The sequence below is a fragment of the Heliangelus exortis genome, chromosome 31, assembly GCF_036169615.1.
Source record: "Heliangelus exortis chromosome 31, bHelExo1.hap1, whole genome shotgun sequence".
NCBI classification, from domain to species: domain Eukaryota; kingdom Metazoa; phylum Chordata; class Aves; order Apodiformes; family Trochilidae; genus Heliangelus; species Heliangelus exortis.
In genome coordinates this window covers 130256-150172 of record NC_092452.1, presented here as the reverse complement: position 1 = coordinate 150172, position 19917 = coordinate 130256, and the positions used below count along the sequence as shown (strand labels likewise).

The 19917-nt window shown below is 52.5% G+C and overlaps 3 protein-coding genes across 3 annotated transcripts; 2 read left to right on the top strand and 1 right to left on the bottom strand.

The window, feature by feature from the left end:
* The first annotated feature begins 354 nt into the window (after window positions 1-354).
* On the top strand, window positions 355-6428 carry BIN2 (bridging integrator 2). The gene is made up of 12 exons (XM_071729530.1): window positions 355-715; window positions 2196-2276; window positions 2406-2460; window positions 3161-3255; window positions 3393-3488; window positions 3596-3703; window positions 3797-3882; window positions 4548-4623; window positions 4832-4914; window positions 5163-5862; window positions 6009-6096; window positions 6229-6428. Exons 1-12 carry the CDS (start codon window positions 551-553, stop codon window positions 6297-6299), a joined length of 1704 nt encoding a protein of 567 aa, XP_071585631.1. The 5' UTR covers window positions 355-550; the 3' UTR covers window positions 6300-6428.
* A 1833-nt stretch (window positions 6429-8261) lies between these two features.
* SMAGP (small cell adhesion glycoprotein) lies at window positions 8262-10276 on the top strand. Its single transcript, XM_071729572.1, has 4 exons — window positions 8262-8306; window positions 8999-9076; window positions 9158-9334; window positions 9863-10276. The coding sequence occupies exons 1-4, from the start codon at window positions 8276-8278 to the stop codon at window positions 9919-9921; spliced, it is 345 nt and encodes a 114-aa protein (XP_071585673.1). The 5' UTR covers window positions 8262-8275; the 3' UTR covers window positions 9922-10276.
* Window positions 10277-10575: 299 nt separating this feature from the next.
* DAZAP2 (DAZ associated protein 2) lies at window positions 10576-14564 on the bottom strand. The gene is made up of 5 exons (XM_071729365.1): window positions 14530-14564; window positions 14180-14198; window positions 13054-13239; window positions 12070-12312; window positions 10576-11422 (listed from the first exon to the last, which is right to left on the bottom strand). Exons 1-5 carry the CDS (start codon window positions 14562-14564, stop codon window positions 11294-11296), a joined length of 612 nt encoding a protein of 203 aa, XP_071585466.1. The 3' UTR covers window positions 10576-11293.
* Window positions 14565-19917: the final 5353 nt, after the last annotated feature.

Sequence of the window (19917 nt, the reverse complement as noted above, 5' to 3'; positions counted from 1 at the left end):
CAGAGGGTTAAAAATCAAAGCTGGTGTCAATAAACTCTGTTCCTCTCTCTAGCACTGGTGGCTGCTTTTCTCTACAGCCCTGCAATCCCCTTCCCTCCAACCTTCAGCATCCTTTTCCCTTTCCCTCTCCCAAAGCATCCTTCCAGCTCTGTGTCCCCCCTCCTCCTGGGGCATCCTGAAAATCATCAGGATAAAGGGGAAATGCTGAAAATCCCCTTCCTGGGCAGCAGGAAGGCTGCTCCTTGGGGATGGGGGGCATACAGAGGGATCTAGGGGGATCCAGTCAGGATTTTTCCCTGCCACTAAACTCCATTTCCCTTCCAAAACCTCCTGGTGTGGGATTTGGTGGTGCCTGCACCCTGGACTGGGGCTGAAATCCCAGCACCAGAACTGCACCAAAAGCCAAATTTAAACCACAAACCAGCCGAGCACACAAAAACTCAGAGGCAGGCAGGGCTTTCCTGTCCCCCCCTGTGTCCCACCCTCTTCCTTGAGGGCACGGGGAGCCTTTTTTAGGGGGGAGGGGGGAGCACCCTTGGGTGCTCGGCGGATGCTGGCAGCTGCCTCGCCCCAAACTTCCTCTGGAGCAAACACCAAAGCCCAGAGCAGAGCTGTGAGCAGGAACTCAGATGCAGCAATGGCTGAGGGCAGGACTGGGGGACCTGGGCTCTTTGCCAAGCAAGTCCAGAAACACTTCAGCCGGGCACAGGAGAAGGTATGGCACGGTACCCACCCCCTATACAACCCCAAAAATCCCTTCTTTTAGTTTATTCTCCCATTTTATTCTAAAACGGGCACCGTTTGGCACCCATGAGTCTCTGTAGGGTGTTAATTTGGTTGATTCTTGGTCAGCATCATTGGTATCCCAAGGCTTGGGGCTTACCAGCATCCTTGTAAAGCTCCTCAAGCTTTTTAGCAACCCCTGGGTTCCCCAAAAGGGAGATTTTTCCACCCAAAATCCCTTCCAGAGTTATGGGGGGCTGTGTGCTGCTGGCACGGGGTCCCTGGGACTGGCTGGAGGTGCTGTTGGTATCAGCAGGACCCGGTGTAGGAATTGTCCCAGGAAACACAGGCAGAGCCTGAACTGGCCATAAAGGACGTGAGGGAGAAGGGCTCAGGAAGGAGGCAGAAATGGGGCAATCTGGGGTGGTGTTTATTTCCCTTTCTGCCAAAAAAGAAGCCACAAGTCTCATTTTGAAAGTGACGCAGAGGCTCCCGGCCCCAAACCCCCCCCTCCCTGGGTTTCCCTGCTGGGGTTTGGTGCTAAATTCAGCTCCTCCGTGGCTGTATCAGCAAGGCCCAGGCTTTATCTGGGTGAAGCTCTTCCTGGACACCCCAAAGCTCCCTCTGGGATGGCCCAGGCCTTGCCGTGCTCCTTTGGCCATCCTCATCCTTAGCCCAGCATCACTGGTTCCTGGTGAGGCAGCATCCAGGGCTTCACTTGCACCCAGAGTCATGTTTTGGGGTGTATAGAGCTGCACCTATAGGGTTTTACTTGTAGCACGATGAATTAGCACCCAAAAAGTCACCGTTTTCCTCTGAAAAATAAAAGCACCAAGGGTCACACCAAAATTTTTCACCCCCCAGCTAAATCCCTGCTTGGCATCATCCTCCCCAGATCCTCAGGGCAACTGGGCTGGTGAAGGGATCCAGCAGAATTCCTGTGAGGAAGGGCTGAGGGAGCTGGGGGTGTTGAGGCTGGAGAAGAGGAGGCTCAGGGGAGACCTCATCACTCTCTACAACTCCCTGAAAGGAGGTTGGAGCCAGGGGGGGTTGGGCTGATATCAGTGGGACAAGAGGGCACGGACTAAAGAATTTTTTCCTAATATCCAACCTAAACCTCCCCTGGCAGAGCTTCAGCTCTGCCAGGGGAGGTTTAGGTTGGATATTAGGAAAGGATTTCTTTCTGGAGAGGGTGATCAGGCATTGGAATGAGCTGCCCAGGGAAGGGGTGGATTCTCCATCCCTGGAGATATTTCAAAAGAGCCTGGATGTGGCACTCAGTGCCATGGGCTGGGAACCACGGGGGGAGTGGAGCAAGGGTTGGACTTGATGAGCTCTGAGGTCCCTTCCAACCCAGCCCATTCTCTGATTCTCAGCAGCCCCCAGGAGGGGCTCTCCCTGTGGGCAGCACAACCCTTGGGGCCAATGACTTTGGGCTTTTTTTTTTTCCTCTCTCTCTCTCTCCATCCCAGGTTTTGCAAAAATTGGGCAAAACGGCGGAAACCAGAGACGAGCAGTTTGAGCAAAGTGCCTCCAACTTCCAGCTGCAGCAGGTTGCACGGGGACAGGGGGACAGGGGGGAACCCACTGACACCATCCCTTGGCCCTGCTGCCTCCCGGGGTCCCTCCATCCTGTGGAATTCCCTGTGGGATAGCCCTGACCTCGCTGCGTTGCTTTGCAGAACGAAGGCAACAAACTCTACAAAGACCTCAAGGCTTTCCTGGGGGCAGTGAAAGGTACGGCCCCTGTCCCCCAAAAATGTGCCATAAAAACCCTGTGGGCACCACCAAGGAGCTGGGAGAGGGTTGAGCATCACTGTTCTTCCTCACCCAGAATCATAGCTTTTAGAGAAAGTAAAATTAATAATATTAATTAATAATAATGTGTACCAATAAATGATATTTTTTTCATCCTGGGCCATGGTGATGCAGGAGAGCTCAAGGAAAATGAGCTGGGAGAAGGTTGAACCTCCCTGTTCTTCCTCATAACTTTTAAAGAAAATAAAATTAATAATGATAAAAAATAATAATAAATATTAATTAATAATAATGTATACAAATATATAATATTTTTTCATCCTGGGCCCCAGTGATGCAGGAGAGCTCAAGGAAAATGAGCTGGGAGGGGGTTGAGCATCCCTGTTCTTCCTCACCCAGAACCATAACTTTTAAAGAAAGTAAAATTAATAATAATAACAAATAATAATAAATATTAATTAATAATAATGTGTACCAATAAATGATATTTTTTCATCCTGGGCCACAAGTGATGCAGGAGAGCTCAAGGAAGATGAGCTGGGAGGGGGTTGAGCATCCCTGTTCTTCCTCACCTGGAATCATAACTTTTAAAGAAAATAAAATTAATAATAATTAAAAAAAATAATAAATACCAATTACTAATAATGGTACATAATATTTTTTTCATCCCGGGCCACAGTGATGCACGAGAGCTCAAGGAAAATGACTGAAACTCTGCAGGAGATTTACAGCACGGAGTGGGACGGTCACGAGGAGCTGCAAGACATAGCAGCTGTGAGCTCTTTGCCTTCCCTGCTTCCCAGGGGATCCCCTTGGAGAATCCAGGATGATCCCTGGGGATGGTGGAGCCGGAGGGGAGGTTTGGGGGGGGAGGAAAAATTCTGGGCATCCCCCCGTGTCCCTCCCCACAGAGCAATGACCTCCTGTGGGATGACTACGAGGCAAAGCTGGCTGACCAAGCACTGAGGCTGCTGGAGAATTACCTGGCTCAGTTCAGGGATTTTAAGGTGCCCCCCAAAAGGGTGGTAAAAGGGGGGTGGGGGGTGCAGCCAGGCTCCTGTTCACCTTTTTTTTTTTTTTTTTTTTTTTTTTTCCCCTCCCCTCTCTCCCCCAGGAACGCATCACCAAGAGGGGCCGTAAGCTGGTGGATTACGACAGCGCCCGGCACCACCTGGAAGCTCTGCAAAGCGCCAAGAAAAAGGACGAGGCAAAAATCAGCAAGGTCAAAAACCTCCCACGGGACCCCTGCCCTGCACGGCCCCCCCTCTCCCCCCCTCCTGTCCCCAACCCTGATGGCCCCTGGCCCTTGGCACAGGCTGAGGAGGAGTTTAACAAAGCCCAAGTGGTGTTTGAAGAGCTGAATAAGGAGCTCCGGGAGGAGCTGCCGGTTCTCTATGGCAGGTAAGGGGGGGTCATGGGGCTGGGGGACATTATGGGGCTGGGGGACATTGCAGGGACAGGGGGACATGGCAGGGAGAGGGGGACATTATGGGGCTGGGGGCCATTATGGGGCTGGGGCTCCCCCCATGCCCCCAGGGGATGATCCTGCCCAGGAGCTCGTGGCACCCCCACAACCCCCGTTTGCTGCCAGCCCCTTCCATCCCCCCCAGAGGGTCCCTGTGAGAAAGCATCAGCTGAGCAAAAGGTCCCCAGGGAGGGGCCCCTGAGCTCTGGGACAAGCCCTGGGTCAGGGGTCCCCTTTCTGCTCCCTCTTGGTGGGCGAGTGGGGTTCTGCCGGGGTTTTCTCCGTGCTGGGGACACAGTGACAGCCAGGAGGAGGCAGCACCGGGTGTCCAGACCCAGTCCTTACCTGCTCCAAGGCTTTACTCACGGTTCTCACCAGCTCCAAGGCTTTACTCACAGTCCTTACCTGCTCCAAGGATTTACTCACAGTCTTTACCTGCTCCAAAGGTTTTACTCACAGTTGTTACCTGCTCCAAGGCTTTACTCACTGTTCCCCACGGGGAGTGGGAGGTGACAGGTCGGGTGCTCAGCACCCTGAGCCCCCGGGGAAGCCCCTGGGGAAGCCCCTGGTTGTCACCTCTGCCACGTGTTGCCTCCTACAGCCGCATTGCCTGCTACGTCACCATTTTCCAGAACATCTCCAACCTCCAGGACGTTTTCTACAAGGAGATGAGTAAGGTGGGGCCAAGGCATCCCCTCTCCCCTTTTCCCCCCGGCCCCCCCCAGGTGCTCTTGGTGTGCTGGTTCCAGCCTCCTACCTCGAGTCCTCACAGCTCCTCCTTTCATTCAAGAATTTACCCCATAATAATTTCATTTTTAGTGCTGCTGTGTGACAGGTGGCACTTGGGGAGCTGCTCTGATTCATTTCTCCCCCCCCCCCCCCCAGCTCAACCACAACCTCTACGAGGTGATGAGCAAACTGGACAAGCAGCACTCCAGCAAAGTTTTTATCATTAAAGGCATCCCCAGGTAAAGGAGGGGGGGAGCTCTGCCAGGGTGGGGGCTCCAAGGGGCCAAATTGCCCCCCAACCCCCCCTTTTGCAGCTCCTTTTGCAGGGCTCAGGGTGCTTTGTTGCTGCTGGGTGAAGAACTTGGGGTCATTTCCATCGGGTGGGGAAGCATCACCTTCAAGCTGGGCCTGTGACACTTGGCTGCCACGTGTCCCCCAGGGTGATGCCTTTGGGATTTTAACCCCTCCGTGTGTCCCCTCCCCACAGCAACAGGAGCTCCCTGGTCATCTCCTTGCCTGCGAGCCCCCCAGCCACGTCCCCCTGCCCGGGGAAGGCTTCAGACCGGTCCCCCATGGTGGAAGCAGAGGTGACATCGGGGCTGCCCAGCAGTGCCACCAACGCTGTGTCCCCTGGGGAGCCGGGGGCTGCCGTGCCCAGCGTGGCCCCAGCTTCACCCAGCAGCCGTGGGTCCTGCTCTGAGGCAGCTTCAGCCTCCAGCAAGGGGGCTCTGGACACCAGCACTGGAGCTGTGTTCCAGGAGCAGGGAATGTTGGAGCCAGGGAACCGCTGCTCCGGGCTCCCCAGGAGCCAGGGCCAGCAGGTGACGGGTGCTGAAGCCGTTGCCACCTCCCTGGCCCCACTGATTCTCTCCAAGGCGATGGCCCAGGCCACCAGCACTGCACAACCTGGGCCAGAAAACCCCTTGGGCAAGCTGGAGGCGAGTGAAGTTGCCCCAGGGGATGCCTCTCAGCTGGATGGCGCCGAGCATCCCGTGCAGCCTGGGGAGCCGCTGTCCCCAAGCCAGGGTGTCCCCTGTGCTGTCCCTGGAGCAGTGGCAGAGGCAGCAGTGTGTGTGTCCCAGGGCAGGGGACAGGAACCATTCTGGCTCAGTGGGGCCACGGGTGAGCTGAGTGACCCCGAGGAGATGGTGGCAGTGGATGTCAAGCCAAAAGTGACCAAAATTCAGGTGAGGAAGTTCTGGTGCTGGGGAGGGGACAAACCACGGTGCTGAGGGTCAGGAGGTGATGTCCCAACTGTTTGGGGACCCAGACCCTGCCAGAGGGGATCTGGTGGGGATGTGGGGTTCCAGGACCTGCTCTTTTTTTTTTCCAGATGGGGCTGGAGCTCACCTCAGATGTGTCACCAAGCAGCTTCCTTGGGGACAGCATCAGCAGCCCCCCCCTCCAGCTCCACGGCCAAGGTAGGTGCAGCAGGGGCAGATCCTGACCTGAGATCCCCCCCGAATCAGACTTGAGTCTCTTTGGGTCTGCTTTAACCACAGCACAAAGTTTCCATCCCACCCAGCTCAGCATCACCTCTGTGTCTCTCCCAGGAGCAAATCTGTGCTGGGATGCTGGACCAGGACCCATCACCAGCAGCAACCTCCCCCCAGGACCCCACTGAGACCCTCACCCCCCTCTGAGCTCCTCACCCAGCATGGGAAAAAAAGGAATTTTCTGGTGGCAGATGATGTTGTTTCACCCCCCCCCCCCCCAATCCTGTCTGAAATAAAAGTGGCTGGAAGTGGGAGAAGATGCTGTGAAGGTCAAACCTTCCCACTGGGAAGGGGAGGGGGTACCTGTGGGTAAAACCTGTGGGTTTTACAGTGGCTGGAGCTGGGTGCCCGAGGGATTTTGTCTCCTTTACCTTGTGCTCAGCTGTGAGTCAGGAAAAAGGTGTGGAACCGGTTCTGCTGGCTTGGAAAGAATGTGCTGCCATGCAAAAAAAAAAAAAAAAAAAAAAAAAAAAAGATTTTAATCCCAGTCCCCTTGCCCCTTATGCTGCAAAATTCCAACCTCTCAAAGCAAAACCCTCCAACCAGTCACTGGGGAAAAGAGCTGGCAGTGGCCGCCCCGATGCCCTGGTGATGGGCTGGCTCGGGTAGGAAGGGGTTAAATGAGCAGCCAGTTTTGGGGTTTCATCAGAGCTGCTGCCAGACTGGAAAGGTGAGGCAGGAAAAGGGCAACGCCTTGGGAACCAGGGCTGGAGACACTCATGGTGCTGGCAGCTCCTTGCCCCAGCACGGTGGGCACAGGTGAGAGCTGGGGTTTGGGGGGGAATTTTCTCCCCAGGTGACCCCCCCCCAGTTTCCCCCCTTCCCCAGGGGGGTTGTGAGGGGTTGGGTTGTATGGGGTGTGTGGGGTTTACCTGGTGGTAAAGGTCCCCCCCACTTTGGGGACGTGGGGCTGTAGGCTGGGATGTCAGCTCCTGGCTGGGTGTTTTCCTGTGGAGTTTTGGGAGGGAAAAAGGCAAAATCCTGGCACTTCCAGGCTGAGGGGAAAGCTTGAGCAGGGAGGGGAAAATGGGGAATGCATCCCAGGGAGAGCAGGAAAAGGGAGGAGAAGCAGGGTGAGCAGATGTGGGATGGTTTTGCTGATCCCATCCTACATCCCACGGGAGGCTGGGTGGGAATGGGGCAGCAGGATGGGCTTGGGAGAGATTTCCAGCAGGAAAACTGGGGGGTGGGGAAGGTTTGACTGTGGAAAAGGCTCTTGAGCAGAAGAATGAGGAAGTTTATGGGTTGTTGTTGGGGTTTTTTTTTGTTTGTTTGTTTGCTTGGTTTGGTTGTTTTTTTACAAGCCCTGTGTTGCTTTCCAAGCACACTGAGATCCAAAGGGACCCAACGTGACCCCACGTCACCCCCTGACACATCAGGGACACCCTGAGCCTCCAACCAGGCTTTGGCTGCAAAATATCCCATTATTTTCCCCACCCAGGGCTCCTTCCTGGAGGGTTTTGGATCCCCAAGATCCCAAGGTGTAAGTGGTGAGCAGGGATTCAGGGGGGAGCATCCCTACCAAGGGATGCAGAACACCTTTCCCTCACCCACAATTTTGGTTGAAACTTTTTGTGGGGCCCAGGACCCCATTTTCCCAGTGCCCTGGGCACAGAACTGGTTTGTGTTTCCCACTGGCATTGCCCAAACACCCCTCTCCCCAAGGCACCCACCTTGCACCAGCTGCCTTTCCATCAGGAAAACTCCCTTTTCCTCTTCTAAACCCTAATCTGATGGACTGGGGAAAATTTTATCCATTTTTTGGGCTCTGAAGCCCCCCAGCTGCTGCTCCAGAGGGGTCTTGTAGTTGGCTTTTGGAAAACCTGCTGCAGGAAAACCAGGCATGGGCTCTGCAATTAACTTGCCCATCAGTCCTTGCCCGTGTTCCACTCAGGGTCCTGAGGCTGAAGCTGCAGCTGAGACTTTTTTTCCTGCTGCCCTGGCTTCCCGGCCCTCCTGCACTCCCAGAATGTGCCAAGCCCACCCTGGGCATCAGTGCCAGGATCTTTGCTTGTGACTGGGTCCTTCAGGATGTCACGTGGGCATTTATCAATTTTATTCCTTTTTCTGGCAGTTCTGAAGGAGCCTGGAAGGCACTGATGCAATGGAAGGAAGTCAGCACCCCCTGACTGCAGGTGAGCACCCTGGGATGGCTTTGCCAGGCTGCTTGTGCCAAATAATCACAGAATCACAGAATGGGCTGGGCTGGAAGGGACCTCAGAGCTCATCAAGCCCAACCCTTGCTCCACTCCCCCCGTGGTTCCCAGCCCATGGCACTGAGTGCCACATCCAGGCTCTTTTGAAATATCTCCAGGGATGGAGAATCCACCCCTTCCCTGGGCAGCCCATTCCAATGGCTGAGCACCCTCTCCAGAAAGAATCCTTTCCTAATATCCAACCTAAACCTCCCTGGCAGAGCTGAAGCTCTGCCAGGGGAGGTTTAGGTTGGATATTAGGAAAAAATTCTTTAGTCTGTGCCCTCTTGTCCCACTGATATCAGCCCAACCCCCCCCTGGCTCCAACCTCCTTTCAGGGAGTTGTAGAGAGTGATGAGGTCTCCCCTGAGCCTCCTCTTCTCCAGCCTCAACACCCCCAGCTCCCTCAGCCCTTCCTCACAGGAATTCTGCTGGATCCCTTCACAGCCTCCTTGCTCTTCTCTGGACCTGCTCCAGCACCTCAATCTCCTTCCTGAGCTGAGGGGCCCAGAACCTCCAGTACCACCTTGCCTAGGGCCCCCCCATGCCCTGTCTGGCTAAACCTGGCTTAGAACAGGGCCAATCCCAACCTTCCTCACCTTTTCCCTCTCCCTTCCCAACGCTTGGTGAAGAAGAGCTGACAACACCCCTCCTGAAGAAGACCCTGAACCCACCTCTCCATGAGGATGCCAACACCGTGGTCATCGCAGGTAGGGGCTCTACCCAGGAGGAGTTGGGTGCCAACTACTCAGGGAGGGCTGAACCTTGCTCCTTTCTCTGCCTTCTGGTAGTTGTCATCACCCTGGTGTTCCTCACCCTGCTGACAGTCCTGGTGGTGATCATCATCTACCTGTACAGAAACAAAGGCAGCTACCTCACCTACGAGCAGCCCGTGGCAGAGGCCGTGGCGGTGCAGATGGAGGAGGCTCCAGCCAAAGAAAAGAGGAATATTTTATCTGAGCCAGCAGGTACCACTCAGCTCCACAGTGCCTCTGCTCTCCCTGGGATCAGGGACACGCAAGCTACTTCTTTTTTGGGTTTGTTTTTTTTTTTTTCTTTAATTTATTAAAGGGTTGGTGTCACGCCAACCGGGTGCGTGTCAGAGCTCTGCCCAGAGCAGAGCAAGGGCTGGGTGGAGGGGAGCAGCTCCCTGCACCCCAAAAATCTCCACACCCTGGCACTTTCTAATACAACCCAGTGAAAAAATGCTTGAAGAGTCACTCTTTGTTTTCTTCTTTCCTTATCTCACAAACCAATCATTATTCTGCTGCTGATTTGGGGGAAAGGGGCTATTAGCATGGCTAATTTGGAGGCCAAGGTTAAGTATAAAAATTAATTAAAATTTATGGAAGTTACAGAATGCTCCATTGTAGCCCAGGAAGGTGGGGAAGCCCCAAAAAGTGCCTGTCCCCCCAGTAACTGGACACAGAACCAGCTTCACCACTGACATCCAGGCTCAGGTAGGCACAGGCACCAGTTTTCCACCTCTGCTACAGACAGGAACTGGTTGAGGAGCAGCTCCAGCCATCCCTCCTCTGCTCCAGGCTGCCTGTAAATCAAATCCATACAAAAAAAAGGAAAAAAAAAAAACAAGGCAAAACAAACCAAGGAGGAAGTTCACAGATTATTAGCAGAGAAGAAGTGAAGAAACACCAAGGCTTGCGATGGGCAGGAGCCAAGGGGTTTTATTTGAGGTCTAGTGCAAATTTGCTACTTTATTCAAATGTTCAAAATAGTCTTTATTCTACTCTTTTTTTTTTTTCTTTTTAGTATAAAAAAATCCACAAGTTAAGTGCACCACAGTGTATACAGAAAGAGACATAATGCTGGACTTTTAACAGTCAGTTGTATGGTTAAACACAACATATACAAGACAGGTTTAGATTAAACAGAAACCTTGAGATAAAATATATTTGAATCTGATCTTTTTCTTCATAAAACAAACAAAAAAAAAAAACCCAAAACATTGAGGAACCCTGAAATATTCTTCTTAACCCTAATAAGACTCCACTATACCCAAGTAATTTTTAAAGTATGCATTCATGAAACAACCTATTAACCAAGTTAATTTGTGTTTTGACTGAGGGTTGCTACACACTCTGGGACAGATGGGAACCAGACAGTCTTTGAACAACAGCCATAAGGAGATTTGGTGTCAGGACACCAGGTTGAATTAAAAAAAATAAAAAAAAAAAGAAAAAAAAAAAAGAAAAAAAAAATTTGTTTATTAAGCGTCGCTCTAAAAGCCTCATTAGCATCAAATGAAATGTTCCAACACGAGTTGCATTGTGTTTCTGGCACCAAAGCATGGCTTTGATCAGATCTAATGTGCAAAGAAATCCAAGATTACTTGGAGTGTATAAAAAAAAGCCATGATCCATGCCAGCTGCACACCTTCCTGGAGGAAAACAAGGGCCAAATGTGAGCACAGCGAGCTTCCAGAGATCCCTTCTAGAGCAAGGTCAGGAAGAAAGAAGGGCCAAGGTGCCTTCCCTGCTGTGAGGAAGCAAAATTTGCCTTGCTTTTCCACCCAGAGGGAAATCTGAGGAGTTTGTGGCTGTGGGCCCAGCAGGGCAGGCAGGAGACACCAGATCCACCCTCCCCAGGTCAGTGTTAGTAAAAGCTCAGCACTGTGGGATTACTCCAGTGAAATGAAAGGAAGGGGCAGGGCTGCTGAGCTCACAAATTAAACCCCTCCCTCCTGTTTGACCAGAGGCACCACTGACATCCAAAGGGTTTTCCTGTTTCCCTTGAAAAAAGGCTTGCAGGGCTGAGCACAGGAAGACACCTCCCCCCCGGGGGCCTCACCTGCAGCTTCAGGTTAATAGGGATGAAAGCAGTTACACGGTGAGAAGTGCTGACAGTATGTGATGGCTTTCCTTACACAAATGAAACCCCCCACCCCCCCAACTTTTCCCCTTCCTTCTTCACCAGATGGTGTAGCCACCTTCTGAACCTCCCAGGAAGAAGTTTCCCTTCCTCTGTGTCACCAGGACGTTGGCTCCCTGCATCACAGCCAGCTGGGCAGTGTTGGGGGGACAGCCAGGAGGGGGGGGCTGTGTGATAAAATGGAGAGAAGGAAGGGTTAAACAAGGTCAGGAAGAGGAGAGGAGCTTGAACAACACAGCTGGGGGCTGCAGGGACTTCCCAGTCCATGTCTCACTTGGTGCAAAGGCTGAGTGAGGATCCAAGAGCTGATGGGAAGTTCTTGCTTCCCCACCCTCTCTTTTCAGAGCCCACAGCTCCCCCAGGCTCTTAACCAGCCTGTGAACTGGGAATGAAGGTCTTCAAGTGGCCAAGGAAAGCCTGGTGGAGCAGGATTCTCCCACAGCTCCACTCCCTGAGCACGGGGAAGAAGCCAAGGCTGCGTTTGGGGACAGGGAGAGTCAGGTCCCTGCTGGCTCGTGTCCCCCTCCTCCCCCCCTGGGCTCAAAGAACACTGCACCACGGCCCCCCAGGCTGAATCAGGGCTTGGACTGGCCATGGAAAGGCTTTTTAAGTGAGCCAGAACCACCTGAGAGGCAACAAGAGCCACAGGCTGGCCAGGAACAGCATGGAAGTAGGAGCCTGCTCCTCTCCCAAGCAACAGATTGGGTAAGGAATAAATTTTTCTCAGAAAAACCAAGGACATCTTCTCCCCCACTCCTGCCTGCAGAACCCTAAGACTGAAGAATATGGGGTTTGAGGGTTTGTGAGTACTTACAGGGATGCTGGCTGTCCCACCAGCCCCAAACCTTGCTCCAGCATCAAAGCCTCCTTCCACAAGGACTGTGGAGCCCGGGGGATACACGGGACCCACGGGGTAATAGGCCATGGGGACTGAGGAGCTGATGGGCCCCACAGCCACAGACTGGGCCATGGGCAGGAAGACAGAAGCTCCTGGATATGCTGCAGACATTGTAGGCACCGTGGCAGCACCCAGAGGCACAAAGCTGGGACGGTAAAGCTGGGGGAAAAAAAAAAACAAACCAAAACTCTTGTCAGTGATTTCAGATTCCCCACCCTTGGCTGATGAGCACCAGCCCAAGCAAGACTTTCCCCCCCTCTTCCCTTCCACATGGGATTCCCCTCCCTTGAGTGTTTGGATGGGCTACAAGAAGGGATGTAGCTGAGTTTTACAGGTGAGGGACATTTGTCACCCCAACTCACAGTAAACTTTCAATATCTGGGACTTTAAACAGGTTATGAAGCTCTCAGAAGAGAGCTGCACCCCCCTCCCTCTGACCCCCTCCCCACCCTTCTGCACCCCCCTCCTTATCCCCCTGCATCCCCTACTGCACCCCCTCCCCATCCCCCCTCCATCCCCTTCCCCATCCCCACTCCCCCTCCATCCTCCATGCCCCTGCACCCCCCTCCCCAACCCCCCTGCACCCCCTCCCCACACCCCCTGCACCCCATCCCCTGCACCCCCTCCCCATCCCCACCCCCCCTCCATCCTCCACCTCCCTGCACCCCTCCCTCTGACGCCCTCCCCACCCCCTGCACCCCTTCCCCACCCCCCCTGCACCCCCTCCCTCTGACCCCCTCCCCACCCCCTACACCCCCTCCCCATCCCCCCCCCCCACCCCCCGTGCTGCTCCCCGGCAAACAAATCCTCCACCCAAAAAAACCCCAAAAAACCCAAAAACCCCAAAGAAAACCCTACAGCCCCCAACTTTCCCCCTCGATCCCTTTGTTCCCTGCCTACCTCGGAATAAGCAGGGGGGGCATCGGTGTAGGGGGGGGGCAGCGGCAGCGTCTGGGGGTAAACACCGGCCGGAGATTGGAGCGGGTAGGAGGGCTGGGCAGGAAATTGTCCTGTGGGAAAGGAGAGCTGAGTTGGGCGGAACCAGAACAGGAACCTGCCCAGGCTTTGGGCAGCCCCATTTGTTACCTGAGAAAAAAGGGAGGATCAGAGCTCTTAACTTTTGTTTTACCAGGGTAATCACCCCCTGAACCCACACACCTGAACACCAACAAACCCACAAACCCCATAACCCTGAGCCAGGACCAGTGGGACCCCCCCAGTTACAGCAAAACCAACAAAAAAAAAAAAAACCCAAAGTTCTGCTGCACGGGAGCCAGGTCTGTAAATTCTTAAACCAAAACAAAAAGACACAAAACCTGCTGCCTCCCCCCCAGAAAAAAACCCCAGCCCAACCACCCACCCACCTGAACACCAACAAACCCACAAACCCCATAACCCTGAGCCAGGACCAGTGGGACCCCCCCAATTATAGCAAAACCAACAAAAAAAAAAAAAAAAAAATTCTGCTGTGCGGGAACCAGGTCTGTAAATTCTTAAACCAAAACAAAAAGAGACAGAACCTGCTGCCCCCTCAAAAAAAAAAAAACCCTCCAGGGCCTCTCGTGGCTTTGGGGACAAACTAAAGTGGCATCAAGAGGTCTTGTCCCATGTCCCCTCCCCCCCCAACCGGACCTTTCCGGGGGTCCCAATCCCTACAGCTGCCCCCTGGGGGGCTCCTTGGTCCAGAGCCCCCTTTTCCAGAGGGTCCCACCTGGGGTCCTCCCCCGTAGCAAAGGGGTCTTGTCACCCTCCTCCTATGTCACCCAGGGTGTTCCCGGTGTCACCCAGGGGGGTTCCTGTTGTCACCCAAAGGGGGTTCCTGTTGTCACCCAGGGGGGTCCCTGTTGTCACCCAAGGGGGGTTCCTGTTGACACCCAGGGGGGTCCCTGTTGTCACCCAAAGGGGGTTCCTGTTGTCACCCAGGGGGGTTCTTGCTGTCACCCAGAGTCACCCCCACACCTGCCCCCCACAGCCGGGGTGCAGGAACTCTTCCCTTCCCCCCCCCAGCGCTCCCCCATTACATCACGGGCAAGGGGGCCGACACCCTGCCATAAAATGGAGGCCGTCATGACGTCACACAGAGGATCCCCTACGTCACACGTGGGGGGCTTCCCCACCTCAGAGCCTCCCCCTGTAACGGGTTCCCTCTGGCGTCACGTCTGGGGGGGATGGAGGGGAGGGTGGTGCTTCCACCTCCTGGGGTCCTCCTTATGTCACCCGAGGGGGCTCTCCTGCACCTCAGCTCTCCCTCCCTGCACGGAACGAGGGCCCGGGACGTCCCGCGGTTCGGTTCGGTTCGGTTCGGTTCGGTTCGGTTCGGTTCGGTTCGGTTCGGTTCGGTTCGTCCCGTCCCGCCCCGCCCCGCCCGGCGCTCACAGGGTTAAGGCCGCCCCGGCCGCGTGCGCCGCCATGGCGACCCTCGCGCCCGCCCCCACGCCCCGCTCCCATTGGCTGCCGGGCGGCCCGCGCGGCCCCGAGCTCGCTCGCGCGGTCACGCGCTGCGGCGCCGCCTTTAAAGGCGCCGCGTCCCGAGTCGGGAGCTGCCCCGGGGCTGCGAGGGGGGGTGAGGGGGGTGGCGGATGAAGGGAGGGGGGGGGGGGGGAAATGGCGGCGGGGGTCTCTCGGTCCTTGCCTTTGCTGTTCATGGCGGCGGCGCTGGCTCCGGCAGCAGCGGCTCCCGCTCTGCCCCCGCCGCGCACTTCCTGCTCGGTGTCACCGCGGAGCTGCTGGGGGGGGCGGGGCGGGACGGGGATGGGAGGGGGGGGGGAGGAAGGGAGGGAGGGAGGGGGAGGGGGTGGCGGGAGCGGCCGCCACACGCAGGCGCGCGCTGGTGACGTCATCGCGGCCGGGAGGGGGCGGGGCCGCGCGGGTTGGGGAGGGCGGGAAGGAGAGAGGGGGCGGGGCCAGGGGGGGAGGGGGGGGAAGGGGAAAAGGGAAAGGGAAGAGGAAAGGAAAGGGAAAAGGAAGGAAATGGAAGGAAAGAAAAATGAAAGGAAAAAGGGAAGGAAAAGGAAATGGAAGGAAAGAAAAATTAAGGGAAAGGAAAAACGGAAGGGAAAGGAAAAAAGAAATGGAAGGGAAGGAAAGGAAATGGGAAAGGAAAAAGGAAAGGAAAAGGAAATGGAAAGGAAAGGAATTGGAAAGGGAAGAGGAAATGTAAGGAAAGGAAAGAGGAAAGGGAAAAGGAAAGGGGAAAGGAAAAAGGAAAGGGAAAAGGAAAGAAAAGGAAAAATGAAAGGGAAGGAAAAAGGAAAGGAAAGGGGAAAGGAAAAAGGAAAGGAAAAGGAAATGGAAGGAAAGGAAAGAGGAAAGGAGAAAGGAAAGGGGAAAAGGAAAAGGAAAGAAAAGGAAATGGAAGGAAAGGAAAGGAAAAAGGGAAGGAAAGAGGAAAGGAAAAGGAAAAGAAGATTGTCCTGTGGGCTGGGGCCGTGTCCGAAGCCTGAGCAGGGGTTTGGGTTGGGGGGAGGGGGTTGGGGTAGTGAAGGGGCCCCAGGGGGGCTCTGGACAGGGCTTGGGGGGGCTGGAGGGGCCTGGACACAGCCTTTATTCACCAAAATAAAATTCAGTCTCTTTTGCTACTACAAAAAACTCAATTTATCTCAGCAAGAAGGGACTGAAGAGGGCCCAGACACAGCTTTGAGTTGTGGGGAGACCCCAAAATGTGGGGGCTCCCAAAAAGGCCTGGTTGAGGGTCCCTCTGTAGGGCCCCCAGCCCTGTTTGCTTTGCCTTTATTCACTGAAATAAAACTCGGTCTCCTTTTCTACTACAAAAAACTCAATTTATCTCAGCAAGAAGGGACTGAAGGGGACCTGGGGAGGTAGGGGACCCCCAACACAGCCCAGGGGCAATGTGGGGTGCAGGACCCTCCTGCAGGACCCAGCCCAGGGCCTGGGACAGCACTGGGGAAACTGGTGAGCAAAGGAGCCCCCAGTTTTCTCCCTGCTTTCTCTTTCCCCTCAGGAAAAGAAAACTTCCCCCGAGCTTTCGTGCATAAAAGATCAATGGGAATGGTTGGTAACCTCCAAATATTTGAAATTTAATTAAACCTTAAGGGCTGCGTGAAGCATCAGCAGGCTGAGCTGCTTTTTTAGCAGCTAAAACTTGGTAAATTCAGCCCAAGCTCCAGGTTCTGTTGGCTCTTCTAAACCAAATCCTTGTGGTTGTTCTTACAAGCCCTGAGTCTTCTGCAGGACCTGGGATTTTTATGGAAAACCTCCTTGGGGAGGGGGGGAAAAAGGGGCAACATCCTGCTGTGGGGTCTCTTAGCATCACCAGGGCCTCACCTTATCCATGGGGGGGGGGGTGGGAAAAGCAGGTTTCTCTCCAAAAAAAAAGTGCCTGGGGTGTCCCCTTGTAGCCAAAACACTGGCAAGAAGCTGAACTTTTCAGATTTCTTCTCCCTTTCATCCCACACCAGCACAGGAGGGACCTCAGGAGGTTTAGGGCAATAAAGCTCCTCTTTGCTTGGTGCATTTTTAGGGATGGTTTTGGACCAGCAGGAATTCCCCCCCCCTCTCTTTCCCAACACCAGCCCAGCAAAGCTCTGGCATCTGCCTGGCCTTGGAAATGTGGGGTTAAAGGAAAAAAGTGAGGGTTTTCTTGATAATCTTTCATGAGTTACAGGTCCTAAATCCTGTTTTAAGTCTGCTGCTGCTGCTGGATTTGGCAGCAGAAGGTGCAGCAGGTATGGTGCAACCCAGTTCTGTGGGTGAAATCTTATTTAAAAAAAAAAAAAAAAAAAAAATCTTATTTATTTTAAAAATAAATCTACAGATGGCACTTAAAGGACCAGGCTAAAAACTCATTTAAAATGTAAAATTTCCCCCCTGCCACTCTCCCCCCCCTTCTCCCCCATTTTGTGTGGGGGTGGTTCTGGTTGCCTTCCTTGGCTGCATTTTGGCCAGAGTTTTATGGGCTCTTTTTCAAGCTGATTTTCAGGCATCTCAATCAAGAATATCATTGTTCTTGTCCCTATTGAGGTGAACAGCTCATGAATAATGTACTGGCTGCCTGATGAATATTCACGTTGGCTCCTGTGCCTCCATCAATAATTCATGCCTGGAAAATGTTTTTCACCTTGCAACTGTGCAGGAAACGTTTAAAAAAATAAAAAATAAAAAAAATAAATTTACCCTTTAAAGTGGGAGAGGAGAGAGTTTGAAAGCTGCCCACGGAATCGTGGAGGGAGGTGGGGTGTAAATAACTGTGCAGAAAGGAAGAAAAGGGGAGAAAAGTTCTGGGAAGGGGATTTCAGAGAGACTGAGCCCAGATTTCTTCAGAAATTAAACCCTGCCAAGCCCTGGAACTGCTCAGGGTTCAGCCCAGCAGCTCCTGGCTTCACACCCTGATTTTTTTCTACTAAAAGTGCCTTTTTTCCATCATCCTGTTGTCATTCCACAGGAAGATTCCAAGCAAAGGAAGAGTGGACAACACTTAAAAAGGGGAATAAGTTTTTATTCAGTGGGACCTGGCTCTTCAGGAGGCACCTTCAAATCCCTTGGGTTTGGTTTTATTTCTATTTTTATCATTGTTTTACCTCCTTTAAGGGACTCCAAGAGATAAAAAAAATTACAAACCTCCAGTAAAAGTCAAAAAGCTCTAAAAAATCAGCTCACGAGTTGCCTGGTGTCCCCAAACCTGGAGAAATTGAGGCAATTTCTGGCTGGGTGCCAGAGAACTTTGTGCCCAGGCTGGAAGTTTTTATTTACAGAGCACAGAGATTTTTAACCCTAGACTAGAAGGAGAGCTGCCCAGGATTATTCCTTTGGATTATTCCTTAAATTCAGGAATTATTATCCAGGATTATTCCTTAAAACAGCAAAAAATAAGCTGTACCAGGGAAAAATTCAGCTGGGATCTGTGGCCTTATCAGCAGACACCTTTTTGTGAAATTTTTTTGCTCCTGTGAGTAAGAAGAATTGGAAGTGGGTGGAGGGTTATAATTAATCCCATAAAAATCATGAAAAAGCAGCTGGATTCTTCTCTTCCACCTCGGGAAAATGCTTCATGGAAATCAAGGGGGGTTCTGTCCTTGGCTTTGGCAGGACCAGACTTCACCCAGCACTACAGAGTGGCCTGAAAAAAAAAAATAAAAATAAAATAATGGAAATTTTAGAGCCTGTTTCCAGCTTGAAGGAAAGGAGCCAGGCAGAACCAACCCACCTTAAATCCTACTGCAGTCTTTAAAAAGTCTTTAAGCTCAGGTTGAGGGAAGTTTCTGAGCAGCTGGAGTCCCTTTGGAGCAGCATGGGAAGCCAAATAAAGCCCTGGCTCCCTTTTTCTGCACTTTCAAGACAGCAAAAGATAATAATTTGTCAGACACCAAGATTTCTCTGTGGCAGAGCAAGTTCTGGAACAAAGGAGATGCATCCTGGCACTCAGCATTTTGGGGTTTTTTTTTGTTCTTCCTGTGAAAGAGTTCATTAAACCCCCCTTCCCAATCAGCTCTTTTCCTGAAGGAAAAAAAAAAAAAAAAAAAAAAAAAAAAGGTTCAGCACTCGTAAAATCAAGTTCTCTTCAAGGAAAATTAAAAATGCACTGTGCACCCTTTTCTCCATATGCATTCTATTAGCCATTATGCCAATGTATGCAAATGAGGCTGAAATCCAACTAGCTGCAAGTATTTAAATATTCATCATCAGATGCAAAGCAGGCTCGGGGCTGAGTCGTGCTATAGTTGCAAATAAAAGCTGTAAGGGGGCAGAGATCCTGTGAAATCTTTAATTTGATTATTAATGAGGATGTGGACCTGTTCACAAGGATTTGTGCCTCACTATTAACCTGGGCATCAAGTCCTCACTTAATTCCTCTTCAATCTCAGCCTGGGCTGCAGCTGGAGGTGCTGCTGAGCACTGAGCATTAAAATAATAAAATTGGGACTAAGAGGCTGCTCTGAGTGGTGGTAATTCCAGAAATCTTCCTGGGAATAAAGGAGAGGCCATGGGATGGGTTCAGCCTCGGGAGGAAAATATTTTGGAATTTTTTGAAGTGCCTGTCCCATCCCTCCCAGTGCTGTGGGAGGGGGCTGGGGGTGTCTCGTGGTGATTCCACCAGAGGGGTTGGGGGGCAACGTGGACTTTTCCTACAGGGGAGGCAAACAGTGCAATTAATTCCAGGGAATAGGGATGGGAAAGGAGCAGAAATAATTTGGCTTCATCAAGCTGAGCTCGTTTTTAAGAGGTACCAATAACTGAGATGTGAGGTTTTGTCCTTTGTTTTCCTCCTTTTTTTCCTTCCAGGAGATCGGGTTACAATTTGAAAGCTCTAAAAAAAATACAGAATGCAAGGTAATATACTTGGCTTCCTTTCTTTTTAATTATTTTAAGCTGTAATTGGTCCATAAGTTGCCTTGAAAAGCCACAGAATTGCACCTGTGCTTCTAAGGAGCTTTGCAATTACAGAAATAGTTTTCTTCCTTCTTTTAATTACGTAGTGACGAAGTTAAAGGGGCACCTAAGTTCCCTTTATGCCACTTATTTCCTTGCTCCTTCACTCAAAATATTAAAAAAAAAAGTCCCTCTAAACTGGCAGACAAATTCCAGGGATTAATTCATGAGCAGCTTGCGTGGTCACACCAAAAAATCAAAATTATTGGTAGGATTTGGAGAGCCTTTGGTAAAATATTCCCTTTTGGAGCCACCCAGAAGCAAATCACATCCTCATTTTGTGTTGCTTTCTGTTTCTTGCCCCGTTCCCAGAGCATCCCTGAAGCTCCCAAACTGTGGTCCCAGGGTATCCCAAGGTCCTGTCAGGGATCAGGGGGT